Source organism: Triturus cristatus, chromosome 3_2, assembly GCF_964204655.1.
Source record: "Triturus cristatus chromosome 3_2, aTriCri1.1, whole genome shotgun sequence".
Taxonomy (NCBI): Eukaryota; Metazoa; Chordata; class Amphibia; order Caudata; family Salamandridae; genus Triturus; species Triturus cristatus.
Window position 1 is genome coordinate 970961441 of NC_140584.1, and position 27598 is coordinate 970989038.

General features: G+C 46.6%; 1 protein-coding gene across 12 annotated transcripts in view; it reads right to left on the minus strand.

Moving 5' to 3' along the window:
- The window catches only part of NF1 (neurofibromin 1), a 1956660-nt gene that overhangs the window by 542600 nt on the left and 1386462 nt on the right, over positions 1 to 27598 (minus strand). For all 12 annotated transcript variants that reach the window (XM_085649550.1, XM_085649547.1, XM_085649544.1 and 9 more), the window contains one exon: positions 2297 to 2729. In XM_085649550.1, coding sequence (XP_085505676.1) covers positions 2297 to 2729 — 433 coding nt within the window. The remainder of the gene's footprint in view (positions 1 to 2296; positions 2730 to 27598) is intronic.

Sequence of the window (27598 nt, forward strand, 5' to 3'; positions counted from 1 at the left end):
TTGGTGGGCCGAAGCTGTTGTGAATGTTGGCGATCTTGTCGTGGAAGAATGCTGCGAGGGAGTCGCAGAGGTCTTGCGAGGGAGTGATGTCATTGTTTCCGGCGTCGGGGTTGGAGAGCTCTTTGACGATGCTGAAGAGTTCCTTGCTGTTGTGGGTGTTGTTGTCCAGTCGTTCCTTGAAGGCTGTCTTCTTTGTGGCGCGGATCAGTTGGTGGTGTTTGCGGGTGGCGTGTTTGAGGGCCGTCATGTTGTCTGTGGTCTGGTTGGTGCGCCAGGTGTTCTCCAGGGAACGGCAGTTCTTCTTGGAGGTGATGAGCTAGTCGGTGAACCAGGAGGCTTTCTTGCTGCCGCGTCTGCTGGGGGGGGTTCTTCTTCAGTGGTGCGAGGGCGTCTGCGCAGTTGGTGATCCACTGTGTGAGGTTGTTGGCGGCTTCGTTGGGGTCCGTTGTGCTGGTGGGGGGGTTCTGGCTGAGGAAGGTGGTGAGCTGGTCGCCGGTGATCTTGTTCCAGCTCCTGCGGGGGCCTTGTTGAGGGTGGTGGTGGGTCGTCGTTTTACTGAAGCTGAAGTGGACGCAGCTGTGGTCAGTCCACTGGAGATTGGTGGAGTGGCTGAAGGTGACGTATTTGCTGGATGAGAAGACTGGGTCAAGCGTGTGGCCGGCGTAGTGGGTGGGGGTGGTTACCAGTTGCTTGAGTCCGTGGTTGGCCAGGTTGTCCAGCAGAGCAGTGATGTGGCGGTCCTTGTTGTCCTCCAGGTGGAAGTTGAGGTCCCCCAGGAGGATGTAGTCGGTGGAATTGATGGCGTGCGGGCTGACGAAGTCTGTGATGTCTTCGCTGAACTGTGTGCGTGGTCCCGGTGGTCTATAGACGAGGGTGCCTCTGAGCGTGATCTTGGGGTCGGTGTGTATCTGGAAGTGGAGGTGTTCGGCGGAGGTGAAGGTGTCATCGGAGTTGGTCGTGATGCGGATGGTGTTCTTGTGGATGATGGCGATGCCTCCTCCTGTCTGGTTGACGCGGTCTTTCCTGGTGATTTTGTAGCCTTCCGGGACGGCGATGGCGACGTCGGGCGCTGAGGAGGCGTTCATCCAGGTTTCCGTCAGGAAGGCGATGTCTGGCGCTCTCGAGTCGAGGAGGTTCCAGAGTTCGACGGCATGCCTGTGAACGGAGCGGGTGTTGAGCAGGATGCACATCAGGTGTTTGTTGCTGGGGCTCGGTTTAGCAGGGGCGGTTTTGGGTCGGAGGCCGGTGAAGCGGCAGGTCAGGCAGGTGAAGGGTTCTTGGGTGCGTCTCGGGGTGGCTCGGTAGCAGGCGGTGTTTCAGCCGGCGTTGAGTGCGTGGAGGGTTTTGGCGTCGTAGATGTGCAGGGTGTGCTGGCGAGGGCGAGGACCAGGGGGTCTGGCGCTGGGCGCGGTCCAGGCGCGGACGGGCGCAGACGGGCTTACCTTTGGTGCTCAATCGGCGCTCCCGCTGTGCGCGTCCGCTGCGCGGTCGCTCTGGGGGCGTCATAAGTAAGGAGCCGGGAGGGAGGAGCAGCTGGGTGGCGGGAGCGGGGCGGCGAATGGAATCACAGGGGCGCGGGGCCGCAGGGAGGCAGCGGCGGGAAATTCCAAGAAGCAGCGGGCAGCAGGAAATTCCCAGGAGCAGCGGGAAATTCCCAGGAGCAGCGGACAGCGAGCGAAGGAATCTGCAGGCAGGAGGCGGCAAAGGCAGGCAGGAGCGGCAGCAGTGAGTGGGGTGACCAAGCCCTGTGGAGGGCTGAGCGGTCACACTCTGTGGTCCCCTACGGTCCCCTTAAGTAAGGAGCTGGGAGGGAGGAGCAGCTGGGTGGCGGGAGCGGGGCGGCGAATGGAATCACAGGGGGGCGGGGCCGCAGGGAGGCAGCGGCGGGAAATTCCAAGAAGCAGCGGGCAGCGGGAAATTCCCAGGAGCAGCGGGAAATTCCCAGGAGCAGCGGGCAGCGAGCGAAGGAATCTGCAGGCAGGAGGCGGCAAAGGCAGGCAGGAGCGGCAGCAGTGAGTGGGGCGACCAAGCCCTGTGGAGGGCTGAGTGGTATGGAGAAGCCTCACCTGAATCAGTCCTACAGCTTACAGAGATGAAATACTGAAGCAGTAAATGTGTTAACTGAACCTCAACTCTGAAGCTCATTTTGTATTAACTCTAGCAAACAGCATTTCTCTTAGTGTGGCAGCATGTTAATGTATTCAATCGGGTGGAAAAAATGTACATTATGATATCTGATACAGTGAACATATTCCCACCCAAATATACTTCAACTTGAAGAAAGTAAAACACTTACTTTAATTGAAACTTTGGTGTCTTTGTGAGCGAGCTTCAGGGCATTGCTGAACACTTTCAAATCCTCTTCCAAAGCCAAAGTGGCTGCTGGTAATTTCTGCTGATCGTGTTCAATGTGCTCAGCCAATTTTCCAGATGGGTCGATAAAAATCAGCCTTTTGCTTCCTTTGAGGCCTGTTAGGAGTCTCTCGTGGTATTTGGTATACTCTCTAACCCAAGAGTTACAATTGTAGATGTAGACTGATGTGACATTTTCATAAGCGAAGCCAGGGAAAACCACAAACCATTTTGAAAGAAAGTCGGTTTTAAAACGATTACTAGGCCCAGCATGGGTGAGGTCCACCACAATCTCATATGGCTTCGCATAGTATGGCTTCAAAGTCAAAAGCACATGATAGATGAGCAGGTCTCCATTGATCTGACCTGTCTTGAACCTAAAGAAGGAGAAAACAATTCACATATGAGTGTGTTATAAGATTCATTTTAAAGACATAGTGATATCTAAAACATATTGTTTCAAATCAAATTTAAAAAAAACATTGACATTATTTTATTTACTGTCAATTTTCAAAGTTTTATGTTAGGGAATATTGCCCCAGTTAACAGAATACAAACTAAAACTTAACAAGATGTATAACAGCAGCAGATGGTTTGATGTCTGGATCCTGGACCACTACGAAGATTATAATCAATTTAATGATATCTAGTTTTGTCAATATAAACTATCAGAGCCTGACATAAGTCTTAGAGATTGAGTCTCTCCTCCTTGTTAATGGAGTGTAGAGAACGAATGAATCTCAGCAGGATAATGGATGACCGACAAGAAATTGGAAAATCATCTTAGGCAGAAAGGATGTCTACGTTTAAACCACCAACTTGTCTGGGAAGATAAATGCAAATTGAGGATGAACCAAAAGGCCACGTATCATGCTCACTTGTTGAGTTGAATAGACAGGAATATGAAGAAATATGCTACTTACCAGTATACATCTGTTCTTGGCATGTAGAGCTGCAGATCTACACACTTGTGCATAGATCGCCATCTGGTGTTGGGTCTGGATGTTTGCAGTTTGTTTTTCCTCTTGGAAAGTCTTTGGAAGTCACGAGGTCGGTGACTCCTCCTTTGGATCGTATTGCGCATGGGCTTCGGCTCCATCCTCAGATTGTTTTTCGCCAGCAGGGAAAGATGGAGCGTGGTGGTAGCAGTGAAGATGCCCATGTGTGTGCTATCTAAATAAGATAAACTGGGACAGATACAGGTAGCCGGGGAGGCGGGTGGGCATGTATAGATCTGCTGCTCTACATGCCAAGAACAGATGCATACTGGTAAGTAGCATATTCCGTTTGAGGCATATGAGCTGCAGATTACACACTTGTGCATAGATTATATAGCAGTAACCACCGTTAGCGGCGACCACCCGTATCTGTTGCAGTGGTTTGAAATAATGTTTTCAGTACAGCCTGGCCCAAACTAGCTTGTTGCTTAGTTTGCACATCTACACAATAGTGTTTGGTGAAAGTGTGCGGTGTTGACCATGTAGCTGCTTTGCAGATATCATCTAATGGGATGTTCCCTAAGAATGCCATGGAAGCCCCTATTTTTCGTGTAGAAAGGGCTTTCGGGGGAATGGATAGCGTTCGCTTTGCTTTATAGTAGCAGATTTGAATGCATTTTACATGCCACCTAGCTATCCACGATTTTGAGATGGGGTTACCTTTGTGTGGTGGAGAGAAAGAAACAAACAGTTGTTTGGTCTTACGGAAAGGTTGTGTTCTCTGAATGTAGTAGAGTAAGGCTCGTTTCACATCCAGTGTGTGAAGAGCCCTTTCTGCAACGGTCTGGTTGCGAGAAAAATACTGGTAGTTCTACTGTTTGGTTTAGGTGAAAGGGAGAAATGACTTTAGGGAGGAATTTCAGGTTGGTACGGAGAACAACTTTGTTATGGTGCATTTGGAGAAAAGGTTCTTGAATGGTAAGTGCTTGTATCTCACTGACCCTTCTAAGGGAAGTGATGGCTACAAGAAAGGCGGTTTTCCATGTTAGGAACTGTAATTCGCATTTATGGAGAGGTTCGAAGGGAGGCCCCATTAGCCTTGTGAGAACGATATTTAAGTTCCACACAGGTGAGGGTGGTACTCTGGGGGGAATTATTCTTTTAAGGCCTTCCATGAAGGCTTTAATGGCAGGCACTCTGAAGAGTGAAAGATGTTGCCTGTTTTGTAAGTAAGCTGCAATAGCTGCGAGGTGTCGTCGAATGGACGTATAGGCTAGATTGCACCTTTGTAGGTGGAGTGAGTAGCCTATTATGTGTTGAATGGACACGTCCAGTGGATTGATGGTGTTGTTATGGCAATAAACCACAAACGTTTCCACTTGGCGGCGTAGCACGCTCTAGTGGTAGGTCTTCTAGCTTCTCTGATGACGTTCATTCAGTCAGGGGGAAGATTTAGGTACCCGAATTCTAAGATTTCAGGAGCCAGATCGCAAGGTTGAGCTGCGTTGGGTCCGGGTGTTTGATCTCTCCATGGTTCTGGGTTAAGAGGTGTGGAGAGAGGTGTCGTTTTTGGTGCGGCACTACAGATAGTTCCAGCAGTGTGGTATACCACGGTTGTCTGGCCATGTTGGAGCTACTAGGATTAGTGTCAGGGAGTGTTGTTGTAGTTTGCGCACCACTAGTGGAATGAGTGGGAGAGGCGGAAAAGCGTACGCAAATTTGCCTGACCAGTTCATCCATATCGCATTTCCTTTGGACAATGGGTGTGGGTATCTGGCGGCAAAGGTTGGGCATTTGGCGTTTTCGTGGGAGGCGAAGAGGTCTATCTGTGGATGCCCCCACATTTGAAAGTATGGGTGAAGAACTTGCGGGTGAAGCTCCCACTCGTGGATCTGTTTTGTCTGTCTGCTGAGCAGATCTGCCACTGTGTTTTGGACTCCTGGGACATGCTGAACCAGTAGAAAGATTTTCTGGGGTATCGCCCATCTCCATATGCTTTGTGCTAGGTGAGAGAGCTGTGGAGAGTGTGTGCCGCCTTGTTTTTGGATATAATACATGGCTGTCATGTTGTCCGTCCGGATGAGGACTGCCTTGCCTGAAATTTGAGTTTCAAAAGATTTTAGGGCTAAAAAGATTGCTAGTAACTCCAGATGGTTGATATGGAGTAACTTTTGTTGAGGTGACCATTTGCCCTGTGTGGTGAGATGTAGTAGATGAGCTCCACAGCCGGAGAGCGATGCATCCATTGTCAGTACTATTTGAGGAACCGGGTCCAGGAACGGTCGACCTTTGGAAAGGTTTGTGGTGTTCCAGCGATGGGTGAGACCGTCTACCAACACCAGATCTGTTAATTGACCCTGGGCCTGGTTCCATTGGCGTGCTAAGCACTCTTGGAGAGGACGCATCTGGAGTCTTGCGTGAGGCACTATGAAAATGCAAGAGGCCATCATCCCTATTAGTTGCATAAACACTCAAGCTGGAAGGGAGTGTTGTAGTGCAAATTTTGCGCGTAAAGCTTGAATGCTTGCAATCCTGGCCGGATTGGGGTAAGCTAGTGCTCTTGAGGTGTCTATGGTGGCACCGAGGTATTGTTTTATGTGGGATGGTTGGAGATGGGACTTCTGGTGGTTTACTGTGAAGCCCAGCTGGTGGAGTAATTGAATGTTGGTAGATGTGTGTTGAACACACTGATTGTACGACCCGGCTTTTATCAGCCAGCCGTCTAAGTATGCGAAGACGTGGATGTGTTGTCTTCGTAAATGTGCTACTACCACTGCTAGGCACTTGGTGAATACCCTTGATGCTGTTGTGACCCCGAACGGGAGCACCTTGAATTGGAAGTGTTGTCCGTCAACTACAAATCTGAGGTACTTGCGGTGAGCTTTGTGTACCGGAATGTGAAAATACGCGTCTGTTAGATCTAGGGTGGTCAAGAAGTCGTTTTGGGAGAGGAGCGGAAGTACCTGCTGAAGCGTTAACATATGGAAATGGTCGGAGTGTATGTATGTGTTTAGGGGCCGGAGATCTAGGATGGGCCGTAGAGTCTCGTCCCTTTTTGGTATGAGAAAATATAGGGAGTAGACTCCCATGTTTTGTTGGTTGGTAGGAACGGGTTCTATTGCTTGTTTTTGTAGGAGGGAGACTACCTCCTGCTTTAGGAGTATTAAATGTTCTTGTGACATTGGGCGCTGCCTGGGTGGAATGTTTGGGGGGGGTAGATATGAGTTCTAGGCAGTAGCCTGATTGAATTATTTGTGTCACCCATTTGTCTGAGGTGATGGTAGCCCAGACGGGAAGAAGATGTTGGAGTCTGCCCCCGACCGGAGTGGAATGGTCTGGGGGGGGAGTGGGGAGGAAGTCATTGGGTAGGCGTTGTGGCAGAGCGGGCGTTGTTTGTTTTGCCTCTGCCTTTATTATTGTTACCCCTATAGCCGCCTCTTTGATAACCCCTCGTAAAGGTGGACTGAGTGGGGGATTTGTACGAAGTGGACGCGGTATCTGAGCAGTAGCCTCTAGGTGTACTGCGAAAGGAAGAGCGGCGAAAGGAGCGTCTAGGAGGGTGTGACTGTAAGGCTCCCATGGACTTCGCCGTATCTGTATCCTTCTTCATTTTTTCTAGGCCCTAATCTACCTTTGGGCCAAATAGATGTTCCTGGTCAAAGGGATGGTTAAGGATGGAGGCTTGTACCTCCGGTTTAAACCCTGATATTCTCAACCAAGCATCGCGACGCAGGAGGACACTTGTATTGATGGCCCTGGAAGCTGTGTATGCTGCATCTAAGGCACAGCGTATAGAGGTGTTTGTAATGGTTTTACCCTCTTGAATTAGTTCGTTGGCCCTAGCTTTATATTTCTCAAGGAGGTGGTGCATTATGCTCTCTAACTCGTCATAATGTGCCCTGTCATATCTGGCCAATAGGGCTTGAGTATTGGCGATACGCCACATATTGGCTGCTTGTGACGCAGGTCGTTTCCCTGATGCGTCCAGCAGCTTCGACTCTTTGTCAGGTGGTGGTGCTTCGCCTGACGCCTGGGAATTTGCCCTTTTACGTGCAGTGGATACCACTAGAGTCTAGTGGCGCTGGTCCTCTGATGTTGGAGGGATCTGTGGGGGCAGCTTTGTATTTTTTCTCGATGCGCAGGTTAATGACCCTGGTTCTAACTGGGTCCTTAAAAACCTCTGGCGCATGCTTTACCACTCCTTTAAGCATAGGTAATATGGAGGTAGACCTATGTGTGGTGTCGAACGTGTCAAGGAAGAAGTCTTCCTCCACGGGGGTCGGTATGTAAATCTACCCCGTGATAGTGTGCCGCCCTTTGCAGTAGGTGGTGGAACCCCAATGAGTCTTCTGGTGGAGATGGCCTGGAGGGGTAAAGGTCATCTTGTGGGACGTTGGGGATATCAGGCCTATTGTAGTCGTCCCATGGGTCTGGGGATCCTGTAGGAGTGGGGTCCCCTGTGGGTAGGTTCTGTGGGACATCCCCTGTGTCATCATATGGGTCCCCGTGATCATCATATTGTGGAGAAGGGGTGGGAGAACGATGAGGTTGGGATGGAGAAGGTGGAGGGGGTGGAGGTGGAGAAGGTGGAGGAGGTGGGGAAGGTATTCTGAATGGGGAAGTAGCAGAATCCTTCCTCTTTGGAGGCGGAGGTGGAGCAGGCTTCTCCAAATGTCTCTTTTTGGAAGAAAGGGTCAAATGTCCAGTTTTTGGATCCTTGGTGAGTGTTTTTTGCAAGGGATCCAGTGTAAATAAGTCCGGTGAGGCTGGTCTGTCCGTCGGCGTCGAAGGAATCGATGCTGCTGGCTTTTTAGGTTTTTCCGTGCCGGTTCGTTGTTTGGAACCTGGTTTGGGAACCTCTGGACGCTTGGTCGGCGCCGAGATGGATTTCGGCCTCGAAGTGTCAGTGCCGGTGGCCTTGTGTTCTTTGGTCGGCACCGAGGTGCCGAAGAGCTGGGTTTCGACACAGAGTGCTTCGGTGCAGAGCTCGGTGTCGATATGTGGGTAGGCTTCTTTTTCTGCTCCGAAGCGTGTTTATCGGTACCGGGAGTAGGCTGGCTCAAGCCCGAGCCGCCGGAAGGCTTGCTTGGCTTCTTCACCGGGCCCGAAGGTGGGGTGTTGGAAGCAGTGTCCTTGGTCTTACCTAGGCCCGGAGGCGAAGGTGTGACCGGAGCCTTTTTCGGTGCCGGCAGGGGTGTGGGGAAAAGTACTCCCGACCCTCTGCGCCGGGGTGATGTCCTCCACATCTGAGTCGGCGGCCTCGGAAGCGCTGACGAGGCCCTCTTCTGTGTACTGCTCTGGAGCGTCGATGCCTTCTCCGAAGATGACGTCCGGAATCGTCGTCGAGGAGTGCGCCATAGTTCTTCTGGCTCTTCGGTCCCGAATAGTCTTTTTGGACCGGAAGGACTTACACGCCGGACAATCTCGAGCCTCGTGTTCAGGGGAGAGGCAGAGATTGCATACCTCGTGGAGATCAGTTTGGGGGAATTTGGACCCACATCGAGGGCACTTTTTAAATGGAGTCCTTTCCATTAGCCAGGACCGAAGCTTGGAGAGGCCCGAAGGCCGCCATCGACGACTGGAACTGAAGGTCCGTGCCGATGAGAAGGCGCGTCGAGTGGGGGAGATCACGATCGAAACAATACCGCGGTTTAAGGTGAGGATTGCGCATCGACCGTCGAACTGGAAGCTGTTCGGAACCGGAGCGCGAAGATCACATCCGAGCCCGATGGCGGAAAAAAACAATCTGAGGATGGAGCCGAAGCCCATGCACAATACGATCCAAAGGAGGAGTCACCGACCTCGTGACTTCCAAAGACTTTCCAAGGGGAAAAACAAACTGCAAACATCCGGGCCCAACACCAGATGGCGATCTATGCACAAGTGTGTAATCTGCAGCTCATATGCCTCGAACACACTGGTTTTTTTTTAGAATAAGAAGTCACAGAGAACAAGGTGACCCCCTTAAAAGGATGAGAAACAAATTCAGGCCCCATTGGAGAATGATGAAAGGACGAGGAAATATATGGGTCAATCACTTTAGAAAACCGCATAAAAACAGGTGAATAACAGTGAAAACTGATCCAGCAAACAAAGAAATGTAAAAAGGGGAACACCTGCCAAATGTAGCAGCCTAGCACCAACAGCCAGAAGCAGACCATATTAGTGGAGAATATCAACTGCCCATTAAAAGGGGTAACCACAATAGACAATGAACATGCTGAATTGTCACTGAGGTTTAAGATGCAGCCATCAACAATGCCCGTACCTCAGACACTCAGCCCAACACTCATTAAGGTTTAATGGCTATCATTTAGCACATGATAATATGTCCACCCCGATGCTTGGTAGGAGTGGGTCTGGGCCACATAATAGCAAACACTGCACTGCTTGTGCTGTTGAATGTATACCAAAAGGCTAGTCACCTAAGCACAGCACAAAGTCTAATCCTCCCGAGTGTTTACAATTGTTATGGTTATTTCAAGTGAAAGGTTTGTGGGCAGGTTCAAAAAGTGGATGCTGGCATGCATTTGAACGTGTATTGGTACTGTTCTTCTGAAGAAGAAGTAAGGAAAGGTGGTGGTGGAAAAGAGTTGAGGTTCAGGGGCCGAAAACTTCTAATACACAGTAAGTTGCACGATAGCACGAGTCAGTTCTACTACAGGTGCTGTTAATATTGGGTAGTCAACATATGTAAGGATGTAATTTCCTGGCTACATATAGCTATTTGAGAGTCTTCCTTGGTGGGTTCAATAGAGAGTGCAGCCATCCTCTTTCAGCAATCATTCTTTTTTCTAATCAGGGATACATCATGATACCGAAGACCCTTCAAGGATATGCATGGGCGCTGATCAGTGTCCATGAACCCCCTCACCACTAGTAATGACGTCATTACACCTACTGACCACGAAAATGACACACACTCACCATTTGCCACCACCCAGATAGGCGGACACATGAGAACCAATAAATCTCTGAAATGACGCATGATACCTGAACCTGTGTGAGACATAAGGCTTTGTCTTTTTGCCACTGAATTAAAGATTTGAGACTCTGAGTTGCCAGGAGAGGGTGTCATGCATGCGTAGGAACTTTTACAACCTTTTCTGCAGAACATCGCTCTTTCTCTAGACTTGATTATTTTTTCTCTCACTCTGATGTGCAATGTTTGTTGGGAGTGAGAGATGCTGGGGACTTAATTCCATTTTGAGGAACTCTCTGGGTCCCTTGAAGGATTGAAGTCAGAGAAAACCCAAATGGCTTCCATGCTGAATTATTTTGGCAACTAGCAGAAGATACTGCCCCATACCTTTGGAATATGCTTCACCATGCTTATGCAGCTAGACCCCTTTCGGAGGGCTTGCAAACTGCAACTATCACAGTAATAGCTAGCACGAGAAAACACCACATCAGTGTGCCTCTTATAAGCCAATTCCCCGGATAAACACAAAAATCAAGGTTTTAGTGACAGTCCCAGTAACAAAGTAGTAAAGGTTATTAGGTCACTCGTCCACCCACAGCAAATCTATATTATGGCTGGCATAACTACCAGAAACAATATCAGGCACAAAGTAAACTCACCTGCGCTGGTTGTAGGTCTGGCCCCAGAGCTCTACTCTTAATCAATATCGAAAAAGCCTCAGACACAATGGACTGGGAATACCCAAACACTGATCTAAAAGCCAAAGTGGGGGTAAATGGTGCATAGTCCCTCATCTCCAACTGGAAGGGGGAACCCGCCAGGCATGAGGATGACTGCTCCCCTCTCTGTTTGCCTTTGCCATTGAGCCTTTGGCAGAGTGGATTCACAGAGACTCGATGGTTCAGGGGCAGAGCTGGGAAGGGTTACTAGAGGATAAGGTGTTCCTATATGCAGATGGTCTGTTCATAATTCACTGTGGTATTTTGAAAAAGCTGTAGCACCGGGCTCAGTGCTAATTAATATTGACAAAGAAGCGTAACTCTAGACATACAACCACATAATACACAATATAACAGACAGTATGAGAAAAATACTTTTTTTTTTAATTTATATTGATCTTTATGTATTTTTTTGTAAATAAACAAAATATATATATAAATAGTTTCAATTCATACATAATTCACTTCAAAGCATAAATAGATTTACATTCCAACTTGTATTGCACAAATTTGACCACAATTTGATATGAGGTGAACAATTCAACAGCATATTGTATTTATTCACATTCTCTGTTATCAAAACACAATTTACAATAAAATTGAAATCATATAAATAAAACACTGGTAGTGATTTGAGGAATACCACCAACGCGTTTCGGCAAATGCCTTCTTCAGGATTTTCTTTACCAGTGAATACTAATAATTAAAAAATATATACAAATAACAGTTGTCATCTAGAGTTATGTCGCGCAAATTCGATATACTTGTAATATATACACACATAAAATACATGACTGATAATTCTGAAAAATGGTCTAAGAAAATTGAAACCGAACAATACTGTGCGTTACCAAAGTGAATTAAATAACAACGCACTCTCTCGTGAAGAAGTTTTATACTACATATTCTATCATAAAACTTTACAGTAGAGCCATGAGACAAAGCTAGAGGGGCAAAGATTAAAAAGCTTACTAAGATCATGCAGCTATTTCCCTCAATGTTTAATTTAAGACTTTATCTAACTACTTATTAGATTATGAACTAAAACTGGCAACTCTATTAAATTCCAGACCACAAAAGACTTCTCATTTACATTTTCAGAATTTCAGTACCATCTAGTATCTAACTAGATACAAGTCTCTATATTTCCACATAAGTAAGTTTATATGATACCTTTACTTAACGCAGACATTTCTTCTATGTTGACAATGTACTTCAAGATGTAAAGGTAAGTTCGACGTGTTTGTTTTATCTAAAAATACAGAATACAGTCTATAAAGATTCTCTTATCTAAAGCAGCAAGGTAGTTAATCAATTTACAGGTGCTACCAATCCTATTCGCTATTACTTACTTTGACACCTTTTTTCTCCCCTTTTTTTTGGGTCTTGTATATCTTGTCTAATTCTAACGGTCGCAGGTCTGTTGAATTTATATGTATAGCTCTTCTGTAACAATAATGAATTGATAATTAATCTTCTAATATGGTCTTTACTATTTATTTAAATCAGTCCATGTGTGTTATACTGATTCATACATACCAACCTAACATTGGCAGGAGCATTTCCACTATAGCATTATAGCTGTTTTCATTATCCCACAGATGAGTGAAACTATATGGTGAAAGTTTTAGGATCCTGTACATAAAGAAAGAGAAAATATAAAAATATCTTTGGTCATACCCGTTTAGTTTTGTATTTAACTCTACGCTATTTTCATTAGAATAACCAAAAGTAAAATTAAATTGAATATACTGTCACCTAGAATTTCATACACCGCAGTTTCTTTCTTCTTTAGTTACTTTAATGATGATATTTAATCAGCTTTCAGACCCTCCACCCTCTGAAAGCTGATTTTTTTTATATTTTCTCTTTCTTTATGTACAGGATCCTAAAACTTTCACCATATAGTTTCACTCATCTGTGGGATAATGAAAACAGCAATAATGCTATAGTGGAAATGCTCCTGCCAATGTTAGGTTGGTATATATGAATCAGTATAACACATATGGACTGATTTAAATAAATTGTAAAGACAATATAAGAAGATTAATTATCAATTCATTATTGTTACAGAAGCGATAAACATATAAATTCAACAGACCTGCGACCATTAGAATTAGACAAGATATACAAGACCCAAAAAAAAGGGGGAGAAAAAGGTGTCATAAAGTAAGTAATAGCGAATAGGATTGGTAGCACCTGTAAATTGATTAGCTACCTTACTGCTTTAGATAAGAGAATCTTTATAGACTGTATTCTGTATTTTTACATAAAACAAACACGTCAAACTTACCTTTACATCTTGAACAACATCGTCAACATAAAAGAAATGTCTTTGTTAAGATAAAGGTATCATATAAACTTGCTTATGTGGCAATATAGAGACTTCTATCTAGTTTGATACTAGATAGTACTGAAATTCTGACAATATAAATGAGAAGTCTTTTGTGGTCTGGAATTGAATAGAGTTGCCAGTTTTAGTTCATAATCTAATAAGTAGTTCGATAAAGTCTTACATTAAACATTGAGGGAAATAGCTGCATGATCTTAGTAAGCTTTTTAATCTCTGCCCCTCTATCTTTATCTCATGGCTCTACTATAAAGTTTTATAATAGAATATGTAGTATAAAACTTCTTCACGAGAGAGTGCGTTATTTAATTCACTTTGGTAACGCACAGTATTGTTCGGTTTCAATTTTCTCAGACCGTTTTTTTGAATTATCAGTCATGTATTTTATGTGTGTATATATTATAAGTATAACGAATTGGCGCGACATAACTCTAGATGACAACTGTTATTTGTATATATTTTTTCATTTTTAGTATTCACTGGTAAAGAAAATCCTGAAGAAGGCATTTTCCGAAACGCGTTGTTGGTATTCCTCAAATCACTACCAGTGTTTTATTTATATGATTTCAATTTTATTGTAAATTGTGTTTTGATAACAGAGAATGTGAATAAATACAATATGCTGTTGAATTGTTCACCTCATATCAAATTGCGGTCAAATTTGTGCAATACAAGTTGGAATGTAAATCTATTTATGCTTTGAAGTGAATTATGTATGAATTGAATCTATTTATATATATATTTTGTTTATTTGCAAAAAAATACATAAAGATCAATATAAATTTAAAAACTTATTTTTCTCATACTGTCTGTTATATTGTGTATTATGTGGTTGTATGTGTAGAGTTGCGCTACTTTATTGTCAATATTAATTAGCACTGAGCCCGGTGCAACAGCTTTTTCAAAATAGTTTAGTTCCCGGTTAGGGTTTTACCCAGTTTTCAGGGGCCCGTGTGTTTTTCAAAAGTGCATAATTCACTGTGGACCATTCAAGGACTGATACAAAGTTAGGCATATTCAGGCTATATGGTGGCCCAAAAATTTACTGGAATAAATCCATACTTTTTCCTCACACAATAGGAAGCAGGATAACTGACTTGCAGACTGTTATACGATATAAGCACATAAAACTTGATTATCTTTCTTTGAGTCATAATCGCTCGCTTGAGAGTCATACAGGTTTCCTCCGAGTCTCTCTCTCTCTGTCTCTCTCAAGGGGAGGGGGAAAGGGGTCGGGGAGGGGGGGTACTGATCTGAGAGTATGTAGCAAACGCCAAACTCGATAATGGGGTGTATGGTCATTTTTAAAATGGTTGTCCTACTAAGAATTCTGCACATAATACAGAACAACTGTTTCAAAATCTCAGAGCAGTTTTGATGAAGATTACAGAAGTGGTGTGCTCCGTCACGTGGAAAGGTGTAGTCCCACAGTGGATGAATGCTGTCAATACACATGACGCGGTTCTGGGTATCACTGCTATTAGATCATAATATTGGAAGGCCCTTCAAATTACAGAGAATGAATGACTGATAGGAGTAATCAAGCCTTCCAGTGGAGCGCGACCTGTTTAACGAGACACCCCTTTGGTGCTCGCAGTTTGTCAACAGGCCACCTGAACGTTTTCCTCTGCCCACAAAATTGGAACCCTCTTGCTAGCAGGTGGCACTAAACAGAATTGATTGGGCGGAAAATGTTAATGAAGAAACACAACTGTGGCTCTGTAAGTGGTTGCCTAAGATGCCAGTTTCCACCTATGGGATTTGATGGCTATCTTCTGTGTGGGAGACATGTGGAAAGGTGATCATGTGAAATTATTTACAGACTTATCAGCTGAATTTGCTTTTGCAGATTTCATATCTATATATAAATATTTGCAACTTAAACACGCCTTGGGGTCATACCACCTGATCACAAGTGGTTCCAGAGTTGAACCCCCTTAGAGCAAAGCTAGCATTAGAAGCCCTCAAACGCAAGTACGTCATAAGTATACACTACTCACTAACACCTCAGATCTTTTTCTACCACTGATGGAAAGATGAGAATGTGATGTCAGACCACTAATGGAGGAAGAATGGATAAATACCTTCAGATTGCTTTTTGGCTTAAGCTCTGACTAATCGAGTTTTTTGTTTGTTTGTTTTATTTTTTTACATCGAGTGCATTATATACCAAAGTGCCTGTGGCACATGCATTGTGAACTCCACAAACTGCCTACGATGCCCTCAGCCTATGGAAGACTTCCTCCACATTATGTGGATGTGGTATAGAGATCACAAACACTTTCTCAAAGGTAGTGGGCCTCCATATCATGGTTCTGGAACAAGAGGCGGCCTTGCTGTTCAGTCAAGTAATTGGATCTAGTGAGAAATGCTAAGAAATTAGTTATTTTTGGCTTTCTCTTTGCCAAAAGGGACTTGGGCAAGTGCTGCAGGGGCTGAATATGGTCCCACAAGTGGGAGAATGGTTGAGGGACAGGTGTTCACTGATTAAAGCTCACACATACCAATCGAGGGGCTGTCCCCAAAATCACTTAAGAATCTAGGGGCCTTAGGGAGAACACTTTGACATTTCATAATTTCTAACTTATGACAGTCATCAAGAAAGGGGAGACTATATATTGCCTTGCAGCTGCAGGATACCCCTGTGGTGTCTTTACATTGGGTAACTAACTGTACTGCTGCACCCTGCACACACTATCTGGGGCAAGTGACGTTCAACTTCAGGAAGCCCTGGTTTATAGTTCTATGGCCATTCCTTAGTGAATAATCCGTATTGGCATGGTCTCAAAGGAAGCCACTCTAATAGTAATCCTGCTGTCATGTGGGGCGGGGGATCATGACAAGGCAGAACGTAGGCACTAACTCAGTGTGCAACTGAGTGCCTTAGGTGATAAACTGCTGCTGAAATGGAATGTACTGATCGCACTTAACACACCCAAAGAACCTCGTGAAATGCTCGACTTCCCTTTCTGTTTGAGTCATCAATGCACAAAGACACTCAGGGCAAACTCATGAAAAAGGCTGCCGTACATATCTGAGGTTGCACGCTGAAGCAATAGTAGACACACCTTACTACGCTACTACCTAGTTTAGTCTTGCCCAGTGGACAAACTTTCCGAAAGTTGCACAATTGGCCGCTGCACTGAAGAATAATGTCGTCTTTACCCAAAGTTGAAAAGCGACTATGAATAACGGCACGCACGGATGCATGGAAAAAAGAAAAAAAGGCAGACATCTACGCTGCTTCCTGCTCATGTGATCGTGAAGATGTGCACATCTGAGGTAACTGTGCCCCCGCCGAAAGGAAGTGGCTCATCTCTGAGGCTTGGTTTGAACATCTCTTTCTTGCCAGCTGAACACGGAGCAGATATCAAACGTGGCAGCGGAATCCCTCCGTGCGAACGCGATACACGAGTCTCGTCAAGAAGGGCGACCAACGCTTCGTTCTCTAACTCCGCGGGTGAGACCTGAACGCTTGGAATCTGTTGGCATCAGGCGCCGGAGCGGGTAGGTCCTGCGTGTTACGGAATTATGCTCATTTATGTCCGACAGCACGAAATGGGGCATCCAAAAACCGCTTTCTCTGCATGAGCAGCAACCAAATCTTTACTGATGTGACTTCAGCTTGTGAAACAGACTTCAACAAACCGAGGTGTGCATCACTGCAGCCAGCCGATGTCATCCTTTGCTGGGTCTCTGGCTTAAGAATCATAACGTGCCTTGACAGATACACTGCCGCAGTGTTCGATTAGAGTCTCTCTCCAGCACTCGCATTTTGATCAGTTTGGACAGCGCCTCAGCCCACTGCTGTGACCCGAAGCACTTTCTGGGTGCTGGGGTACGAAGCTAGCCCGTCGGTTGTGCATGTCTGGTAAGGTGGCCTGTGTGGAAAGCATTGGGTGTTGTGGCTCGGGCTCGAAAGGGTGCTCTGATATTGTGGAAGGCTTGTACAGGCAGCTAGGGAGGCAGAAGAGAGTCTGACAGCTGCAAGGTCACAAGTGTCCAACACCCGGGTCTTTTCAGCTCTCCAGAACTAAAGCTGGTTCTTCAACATCCTTATTCTTGCTGGGATCAAATTCCAGTGACAGCGTCTGTAAAGAGCGGGACGTACCCCCAATTAGGAGGAAGGTTTAGTCTTGAATGCTATCAATTTGGAAATCTGTGCGAATTGTGAGTTGCAAAAACATGAGTAATGTGCCATGGTTGGCTGATGATTGAAGACGGCCATGAAAAAGCTGTGCCTTGCCAAGGGAAGCCAGTGTAAGTCCCGAAGAGTTGGGCGATATGGTCGCGGTGTGTAGGTATAGAAGCTGTATTGTTTTGGATTTGCTGCAGTCTGCAGAGTAGGATTACAGTCCACTGTCGTGATCTAGACTTGACAGGCCCAAGGCTGTGGTGACCTGCACCATTACTGGGAACCCCCGATGTAGAAATTCTGTCCTGCAGATAGCAGAGTGAAGGGTTGCTGGGTGCTGGGTTAAGAGGGTGATGGGTCGGACATGGTCCAGGTTGCACATCTAAGTAGCCTGGTTTGAGAGGAGTGGAGTTGAAAGATGCTGCATGTGGTTCCATGGTTAACAAATTGGACACACTGGCAAAGCGAACAGGATTACTGATGTAAGGGATTGTCCAGCTGTAGGAGGATGTCTGTATCATCGGCATAGTACAGGAGGACAAGTTGAAGGAGTCGAGGAGAATTCATTTATGTATTGAAGAACAGATGACCTAAGATGGAAACCGCCGTAATGCTGGCAGGGGCGTAGTTTGGCCAGTAAGCTTCAGATTTATCAACAAGCGCTGGCATATAATGTTGAAATACATTATACGACAAGCAGGGCGCATGAGGTAGCGAAAAGGGAAAAGAATGCGAATTGGGGGAGAGAGAGAGAGGGAGAGAGAGAGAGAGAGAGGGGGGAGAGAGAGAGAGGGGGGAGAGAGAGAGAGGGGGGAGAGAGAGAGAGGGGGAGAGAGAGAGGGGGGAGAGAGAGAGAGGGGGGAGCGAGTGAGCGTGTGTATGTGTGTGTGTGTATATATATATATATATATATATATATATATATATTTCCACAGTTTTACTCCCTTGCTTGGAGGCGCACTCAGGAATCAAGCAGGACCCCATCTTTTGGTACAGAGTCCTTTAATTTCAGCAAACCGGCATTCTTTTAAAACCAATACAAATGCCCTACGCGTTTCAGTGCTGCTTGCAGCTTGTTCACGGGCTGGTGTGCTATTTACTGGCAGATTCTCGAGGGCTCCTTTAAATATCAGTTGCCCGCCCCCTGGTGGGCTTGCTTCGGTGCAAAACAATTAAGAGGCATTATGGAGCTTGAAGTCTTCCTTCGTGTACCGACGCACTGCAGTGATTGCTGTCATCAATAGTCCTTCATTTCAATCCTTTTTATTTCCCTCCAGTGGGTTGTTTGTGAAGAATCCAGTTTTCCATTCACGCTGTTTGAACTTGACCCTCTGCTACATGCTGAGACTCCGGTGCCTCGCAGCAGTCCATGTCTCTTTAATGGCGGTGCAGTTTAAAGGAGCTGACCTGGCGCCCTCGAGAATCTGCCAGTAAATAGCACACCAGCCCGTGAACAAGGTGCAAGCAGCACTGAAACGCGTAGGGCATTTGTATTGGTTTTAAAAGAATGCCGGTTTGCTGAAATTAAAGGACTCTGTACCAAAAGATGGGGTCCTGCTTGATTCCTGAGTGCGCCTCCAAGCAAGGGAGTAAAACTGTGGAAATATATATATATATATATATATATATATATAACACACTTCAGGGTAAAATCCGATGAACACCTAACCATACCCGACTGAAAGCACCTGCGGCCAACTATTTATCACAAAACACATTTATTAGGGGGTGTAACAACTCAACCCCCCCCCCCCCACGAAGCTATGGTGACAAAAATTAAAGGAGCGATGCGTAAGGGAGATTGAATATGATATGGGATCCTTCTGCCTGTCATACCACCCGATGGCATGGCGTGGCAACTCGAAGGCAGGTGACAGATCTAGTTGCAGTAGGGCAGCAACTCAGCTCACGTCCATAGCTATTACAATGGCCTCTCACAGGGCGATCAAGGACTTGGGAGAAAACCAAGGCAAAGATCTGAATGAAGGCTGATATCTCTAGGAGTTTGCAACAGTCCCTTTTTTGGACAAATAGGTCTGAAGCTTAATGGGCACGCTGGATGAAAGTCCTGTTTCTTCAGGACAGGCTTGTATAGGAGGGGTTAAGGCTACGGTGTAAATATGTCAGACCTCTGGGAGTGGTTCATAATGGCTTTGCCCAAAGGTGCTGCAGAGGAGGATGAATACGTATGGGGTGAAGGTTCAGCCAGCACGATTTCAGCAACCTTGTAATCAACAGGTTCTAATGCAGATGGTGAGGCAATGTTTACAAATCCATCTGGTATGCATTGTTCATCATGCAACATATTGGACCTTTTCTAATTTTCCTTAAGCCAGACTATTTCACTAATATCTCTCACCTTACACTCTATGCACCAATTTAAGGTTTTTAGTTTCTTGTTTGACCTTAAACTCAACTCAATAAATAACCCCTCCTCTGTCATTGGAAGCCGTTGTCTTTTCCACGTTCTTGAACAACGAATAAAACGTGATGTGCGACTCTGTAGAGTTTAGCTATAATTTCTGGTAGATTCATTTGCCTTTAGATCTTTCTGTACAGGACACAGCTAGCGTCAAGAGGGCTGTGGTTGTAAAGGGGTCTATAAAATACCCCTCCATTCCATACCTCCCTACTACAGCCTCAGCATTCGACGGTCTTCATGTTCGAGCAGAGCCCTGTATAGGGAAGTGGTAAATGTGAGAGGAAATCCGGTAGCATAACTTTTTTCAAATTAACAAGAGCCATCTAAAAATGCAAAGATGACCCAAGACACTCAACACAGAAGCAGTCAATACAGCGGTTAAGCAAATCAAGAGGTTTATTCTATCCTCCTTCACCTTTGTCAAAGCTATTGCCACCTCCCACTCAAAACCGCATTTGGGCCTCAAAGTGGGCGACCAAAGATCTGATGAACGTGAAGCATGTCAACGCTGGTCTTCACAAACTGTGGGCCGTAACCTGTTGTTGTTGCAACTATCGATAATGAGATCAGTAGCCTGAACACCAGGACTAGTGCACAGACAATCCTCTGCACATCACAATAATACATCTCAATGCACTACAGTAACACAAGGAGCCGTAATCACGGATTAACCCACCCCCAGGAGATGGCCAGTGTGTCAAGGTCCCTAGTTCAAGGAAAGAAATGAGCCCCCTGGTGGCTGTTCAAACTGTGAAATACAGAAAGAATCAGGAGGATCAGTGAACCCCTCAGGCCTTGGTGCCCTCGTGCCACTGCACCTGCTGCACCAACGGAAGATACGCTCCAGAGAAGACCAGGATGCACAGGGGCGAACTGTGCTGGCATGTGAGGCAGTGTGCTTCCAACCCCCATTACGCTCCAGAGAAGAGTCAGGATTCAGACAACTGCTCTCTATACCCTAATTTTCTGCATTTTTCATTCTTTAAGGAAAAAACATATAAGCAACTTTCTGTTGGACCAACCCCACTTGTCACACACCATAGAATACCTGGCAAATAAAATAAAACATATCCATGCAACACATTACTGCAGAGCGGTTTGTGTTTGCATAATGAAACATTCAAATTATCAAGCACATGGTGAAACAAAATCTTTATTGTTAGGAGGGCGTTACAAAAAAAATATTGGATTGCATTGGGGTGGATTGGAGTGAGGTGGATTGATTTGAGTAGGGTGGATTGAGATGGATTGGATTGAGGTGAACTGGATCGGGGTGGTGGAGTGGGTGGTGGTGGGGTGGTGGAGTGGGGGGGGGTGGAGTGGGATAGAGTTGAGTTGAGTGGGGTGGGGTGAAGTTGAGTGGGGTGGAGTTGAGTGGGGTGGAGTTGAGTGGGGTGGAGTTGAGTGGGGTGGAGTTGAGTGGGGTGGAGTTGAGTGGGGTGGAGTTGAGTGGGGTGGATGGATTGGAGTGGGGTGGATTGGAGTGGATGGATTGGAGTGGGGTGGATTGGAGTGGGGTGGATTGGAGTGGGGTGGATTGGAGTGGGGTGGATTGGAGTGGGGTGGATTGGAGTGTGGCGGGTTGGAGTGTGGCGGGTTGGAGTGTGGCGGGTTGGAGTGTGGCGGGTTGGAGTGTGGCGGGTTGGAGTGTGGCAGATTGTTGTAGATTGGAGTGGGGCAGATTGGTGTGGATTGGAGTGGGGCAGATTGTTTTGGACTGAAGTGGGGCAGATTGTTTTGGACTGAAGTGGGGCAGATTGTTTTGGACTGAAGTGGGGCAGATTGTTTTGGACTGAAGTGGGGCAGATTGTTTTAGATTTTTGATTGGGAAACTTGCGCTACTGTGTCGCCATACCCTCTACAAGCAAATTACATTTATTTGACCAACTCTCAGATGCTTCCATGTACACGCGTTTCACTTGGCCCAATACCTTCATGAGCTTTTTCAAGGATAAGGAAAAGTTTCAGGTCACAATTCAATAAATCAATGTAACACTGAGGCATGATGAATGGGGCAGGTGGGAACATATGTACAAGCCACTAAACAAATCTATTTACAACAGGGATTTAAATAAAGCAGGTTGATCTGGCAGCCGCCAGAAAGGAGACAGGGCTGACAGAAGCCCTTTAAGAGTGCCCAGAGCAAAGCCCTGTTGGGCAAGAGTCAAAATAAAGAGAAGGACTTGAGCGAGGGAAGCAGAAAGATCAACAGACCTTTCTGTACAATATTTTACACATTTATGCCACCGAAAGGCAAACATGGACTTGGTAGAGGGATGCCTGGCTGCCCAAATACCATTGCAGACTTTGGGAGGAAGGTCGGATGCTATCAACTCCTGCCACTCACTCTCCATGCAAGAAGTCATAGAGTTGACAGGTTTGGGTGGAGGAGCCTCCCATGGTGCTGTGACAAAAGAACCTTCCGAAGGGGCAACCTGATCGGAGGATCGATGCTCAGTTGGAGAACCTCAGGATGCCAGACTCTCTATGCCCAGTCCAGAGCCACAAGAATGACTTGGGCCTGGTTGCTCCTGATCTTCTTGAGCACTTTGAACACTCATTCTAACGTTTTTATATATTATGAGCAAGGCATTTGTTTGATATATTGGGTCACCTTAGAATGAGTGTGTATGGATGAGGATAGTGTAAAGATATAAGACTATCACAGGTAACAGTTCATTGTTACTTGTCCTAGCCCAGTTCCCTTTGTGTCTTGAAGGGTCTCTCTCTCTCTCTTTGTTTTTTAATCCAGTTCACTGGCCTCATCCAATTCCTCATACCAGTCCATTTTATGCTCAGGCTGGTCTTGTAAAGGGTCCAGTGACCCCTCCCAAACATTCTCCATTCTCCATTCCTAGCCCTTCAAAATAAGGCTGAAAAACTGACCTAGTATCCAAGGGTGCTGTCGGCGTCAGTAGGCGCCGATCAGGCTCCGGGTCGTTGTGGCTAAGAATAGGGCTGGTGGCGTCAGGAGTCTTGTCACGGGAGTGGGCGCCAATAAGGTTGCAGTGGAAGGACTAGCACTGGTCCGAATCCACCACTGGACCCATTGAGGGGCATCGGTGCTGGAGGCGCCAGTGCAGAACCGGATTAAGCCCCCTCTGAGCCTCCAGGGCGCCAGGATGGTCAGGTCGCCCAAATATGAGGCTCATGGCGTCAGAGTTCCTTACGTTAGGCGGAGGTCGCTCGGGGTCCTGGAAAGGCAGGGAAGCGAGGAGCCCACCTAGGCACAGGATCCACAGTACGAGGCCTAGAGCGTCGGGTCTCCTCCATCACGTCAGGCAACGGACAGGGAGAAGTTGAAGCACACTTCGACTTCTTGTGTCTCTTATGCCTTTTACCAGACCGAACCGAAGCCTTTGAGCGGGACTCCCGGAGTGATGCCTAGACCTTCCTCTCGTACGGGACAGAGAACAAGACCTCCAGGGCAAACAGCATGGAGCAGAGTGCCAGGCAGCAAGCAGCTTTAGGGACCGCTCCCTCAAAGCCTTCGGAGCAATGGCTCAGCACGCGGAGCACGACTTCGAGTCGTGGTCAAGTTTCAGGCACCAGAGACAAATTAAGTGTGTATCTGTCACCGACATGGCGCAATGGCAGTCACCGCACAGTTTGAATCCAGAAGGCTTCTTTGACATTGTGGAAAAACCTTCACAACAAAAACCATCGAAAAAAACATTGAAAAAAGCCTGTCAAAAGTGACAGAGGGTAGCTCTTGTCATAGAGCTGCACTAGCTGGTGCCGAAAGAAAAGAACAGACTTCAGCGCACCGAGGTGGCACCTATATAGGTGATGTGGACATCACTTCTGGCGCCGTTGACATCACGCGGAGCCGACCGACGCCACCTACCGGTATGCAAGGGTATTGTTCAAGCAAAAGAGTTCCCGGATCCAACCTGACGCCCGAGCAATTCCAAGGTAAGGAATCTGGGGCTAGATGTCGATCAGGTACTGCAGTTACCGTACCTTTGGAATTAGGAGGCCACTCATAAGGAGGACCTACGCTTACTACTGGAAGAAAATATTATACAATGGAACATAAAATCAAATCAGTGGCCCCTCAGAAAACGGATACGATTTTGATTTGAAGGACATTTCTAGCATTATAGTATTTATTTTTGCTACACAAAAGCGTAAAAGTATGTCGAAGTCCACTCCATCTGTGTTCTCCAAATGCTCAATTTCCTCTGGTTTTAAGATGCAAAGATGGGGACAGGTCCTTCTCATTTATTTGCAATGCATTTGCCAATAAAATGCTGGATGGAAAAGGGTCTGGAACCCCTTTGTGCGGTTTAAAACTCTTAAGCTTGGCGGCAAATATCAGTGATTATTTTCAACAATCGATTGTTGGATTGCTTTGAATACGCTCATTTCGAAACACATCAATATTTGCCATACTTAATTTGCTATATAATATCTTTTTTTTTCTTCATAGAAATTGCTAAGCAGCTACTGGTTCTTACTATACCTTTCTCTATGGACACACCACTTGTGTGTTTTTCAGGAATAAAAATCGTTGTCTTTCAGTAGACACAACATTGCAGGCAACTGCACTCTTGCAGTCTCTCTACCACTTTAGGCTGCCATGTTTCTCTTTCGAACGTCTGTCTCTTCCACAAAATCTTTGCAGTTTGTCCATTCCATTTTCTCAAACTATATTTACTATAAAAAAAAATGCTATTCTTGTTTAATACAAAGGTATTTTTTTCACCCGGTGTATAAACTGTCTGTTAGTCTCACCAGTAGCCTTGTTGTTCGCTGCCTTGTAAGTGTACTACTTCTCTGTATTAAAGCCTTCTGAGAACTTACCACGTTCCATTTCACTTTTAGTGAAGCAAAAAAATATTGCTCTTTTATGTTCTTGTCATCTTTTCCTCCTTAAAACAACTTCATATGTTTAAAAAAGTGTGTGTGTGTGCATGTGCGTGTGTGTGTGTGTGTGTGTGTGTGTGTGTGTGTGTGTGCGCGCGTGTGTGTGTGTGTGTGTGTGTGTGTGTAACAAGCTACTTACCTTCGGTAACGATATATCTGTATGTCTGATAGATTCCTTACCTTAGAATTACCCCCAGGCAGCAGACTGGATCCGGAAAGTTTTCGTCAGCAGTACCCCTGCGCGTCGGAAGGTGGCGTTGTGCGGCTCCGCGTCCGTCGTTGGTGTCGTGGTCGCCGAGATGACGTTGCGGCAGCTACTTAGACGCCACCCTCGCGCGCTGACGTCAGTTCTGTACACGACTTTCCGCGCCAGAAAACGCAGAGCCATGCACGATACTGACCACTGGTGTCTTGAAACTAGGGCCCTTAAAGGGATTACCTTAACCCTAGAAATCAGTTCACAGAACGGGGAGGATGGGTGGGGTGTGAGGAATCTATCACTACCCGAAAGAGCGTCATATCCAGAACCGCTCCGATGAAGAGGAGCTTGTGGGAGGGAATCAGGTGTGACTTCGGCACATTGATGGAGAACCCCAGCAAATGCAGGAGGTCGGCCGTAGTCTGGAGGTGGGAGACGACTGCCTGGGCCGATCCCGCCTTCAACAGCCAGTTGTCGAGATACGGGAAGACTGGAACCCCTGATCTGCACAGATGAGCTGCGACCACCGCCATCACTTTCATGAACACCCGAGGGGCGCTGGTAAGGCCAAAGGGGAGCACGGTAAACTGAAAGTGCTCATTGCCTACCGTAAACCGCAGGTAACGCCGGTGGGCTAGCAGGACGGGAATATGGAAATATGCGTCCTGCAGATCCAACGCTACCATCCAGTCTACAGGGTGGAGGGCAGACAAGACCTGAGCCAGAGTTAACATCTTGAACTTCTCCTTCCAGAGGTAGCGATTGACGTTCCGGAGGTCTAAGATAGGACGCAGGCCCTTGTCCTTCTTTGGCACCAGAAAGTAGTTGGAATAACAACCACGACCTACTTCTGGCACAGGATCGGGCTCGATGGCCCCCTTGGCCAAGAGGACCACAACTTCCTATTGGAGAAGTGCAAAGTGATCCCCTGACATACAGTGGTACTAGGGTGGCATGGCTGGGGGGGTAGTCTCGATGGGGATGGAGTAGCCCCTTCGGACGATTTGTAAAACCCACCTGTCCGTTGTGATGGTGAGCCAGTGGGGGTGGTGATGGCGAATCCTGCCGCCCACTGGCATTTGATGGGCCTGAAAAACCATACTTGGAAGGTTTGGAGGCTTTGGGTCCAGGGGTGGAGATGGACTGACCCGCCTGCTGGCCCCCTGAACCGCCTCTGCAGTTTCCACGTCCGTGGCCGCGCTGAGACTGCTGCGGCCCGTGGCTCTGAAGCGAACGTTTTGTTGCACCCCTTCCGTTGCCACGAAAGGAGCGAAAAGCAGAAGACGGAGGAGGGCGAGAGGCCGAAAGGCCCAAGGACTTGGCCGCAGCCCGTGAGTCCTTAAAATGCTCCAACGTGCTATCTGACTTGTTGCCAAAATGGCGAATGCCATCAAAGGGCATGTCCATCAGGGTGTTCTGGACATCCCCCGAGAAGCCAGTAGTCCTCAGCCAGGCGTGGCTGCATAGGGCCACCGTCCTGAAATTCGCTCTGCCTAGCTTTCGAGAGCAATGTCCGTGCCTATTCCGGACACTGAGGCAGCACTTGCGCCACCGTATCCCACACAGAGTGGGAGTAACGACCCAAAAGACATGCGGTGTTCACAGACCGCAGCCCTGAACTGGCGGAAGAAAAAATCTTCTTCCCAAATTGTTCCAGTCTCTTGGATTCCCTATCCGAGGGTGCGGTATGGAATGCGCTCTGGGACGTTGAGGCTTGGACAACCAAGCTCTCAGGGGTGGGGTGTTGGGAGAGGAAAAGAGTGTTGCCCGAGGCTGGGCAATGGCGTCGGGCCTTGTTCCTGTCCACAGGAGCCCCTGTGTTCCCCTTTCAAAAGAGCTATGCTCCACAGAAATTTCGGTTGCTTTATTTTGTTTTCCATCCCTGTCTCAAACATGTACCACCTACTGTACCAGCTCATACATATATTGTATTGGGAGACTATCAATTTGGCCAACCTTGTTTATTTATTTCTATCAATTAGTACACATGGCTTCCACGCTTTCATCAAAGCAAGACAGAAAGTGTCTTTAAAGAAGCATGGAGTCTATTGTCAAATATGAACTTCATTTTTGCCTTAAACAGTATTATCTTACCTCCACTAATGAATCTGCGTTTCTAACCCAGTGCAACTCCTGGCTAAAAGAAGCCCTGCAAAAACTTACAGCAAGCGAGGCCCATCTTTAGAGGAGCCCTCTGGTCCACAAGGATGTGAGGTGAAGAACAATTTTGGTATTTACTAAGAGCTCAGCTACTACTAGCAACTCTATTAGGAATGCTGCTGCCTTATGTAATTGGCAGTGCTGGTATTTAATCTGCTGTTGATGCGATTCAGCAACGGAGATGGTAAATACCCATAAGCTCATTCCAGAGCAATTTCTGCAACTACCTATTAACCTCCTGTCTGTAGCTTACTTCAGATTCCGCCGAATGAAATATTAAGTTAACCAGTTATTGCCCTCCGCTCAGGACTTTCAGGTGATTAACAGTGACCAGGATCCAGGGCAGAAAGAACCTGAGCCAACGTGTACATCTTGAATTTGTCCTTGCTCAGGACGGCACAGGTGGCAGGTACAATGGGTCAAAAAGAATGGCAGGGTGCAGCCCCAGACAATTTGAAGTACCCACCGATACAGATGCAATGCATTTCCACCACTGAAAGAAGTGGCTGAATCTGACTCCTGCAGGATGGCT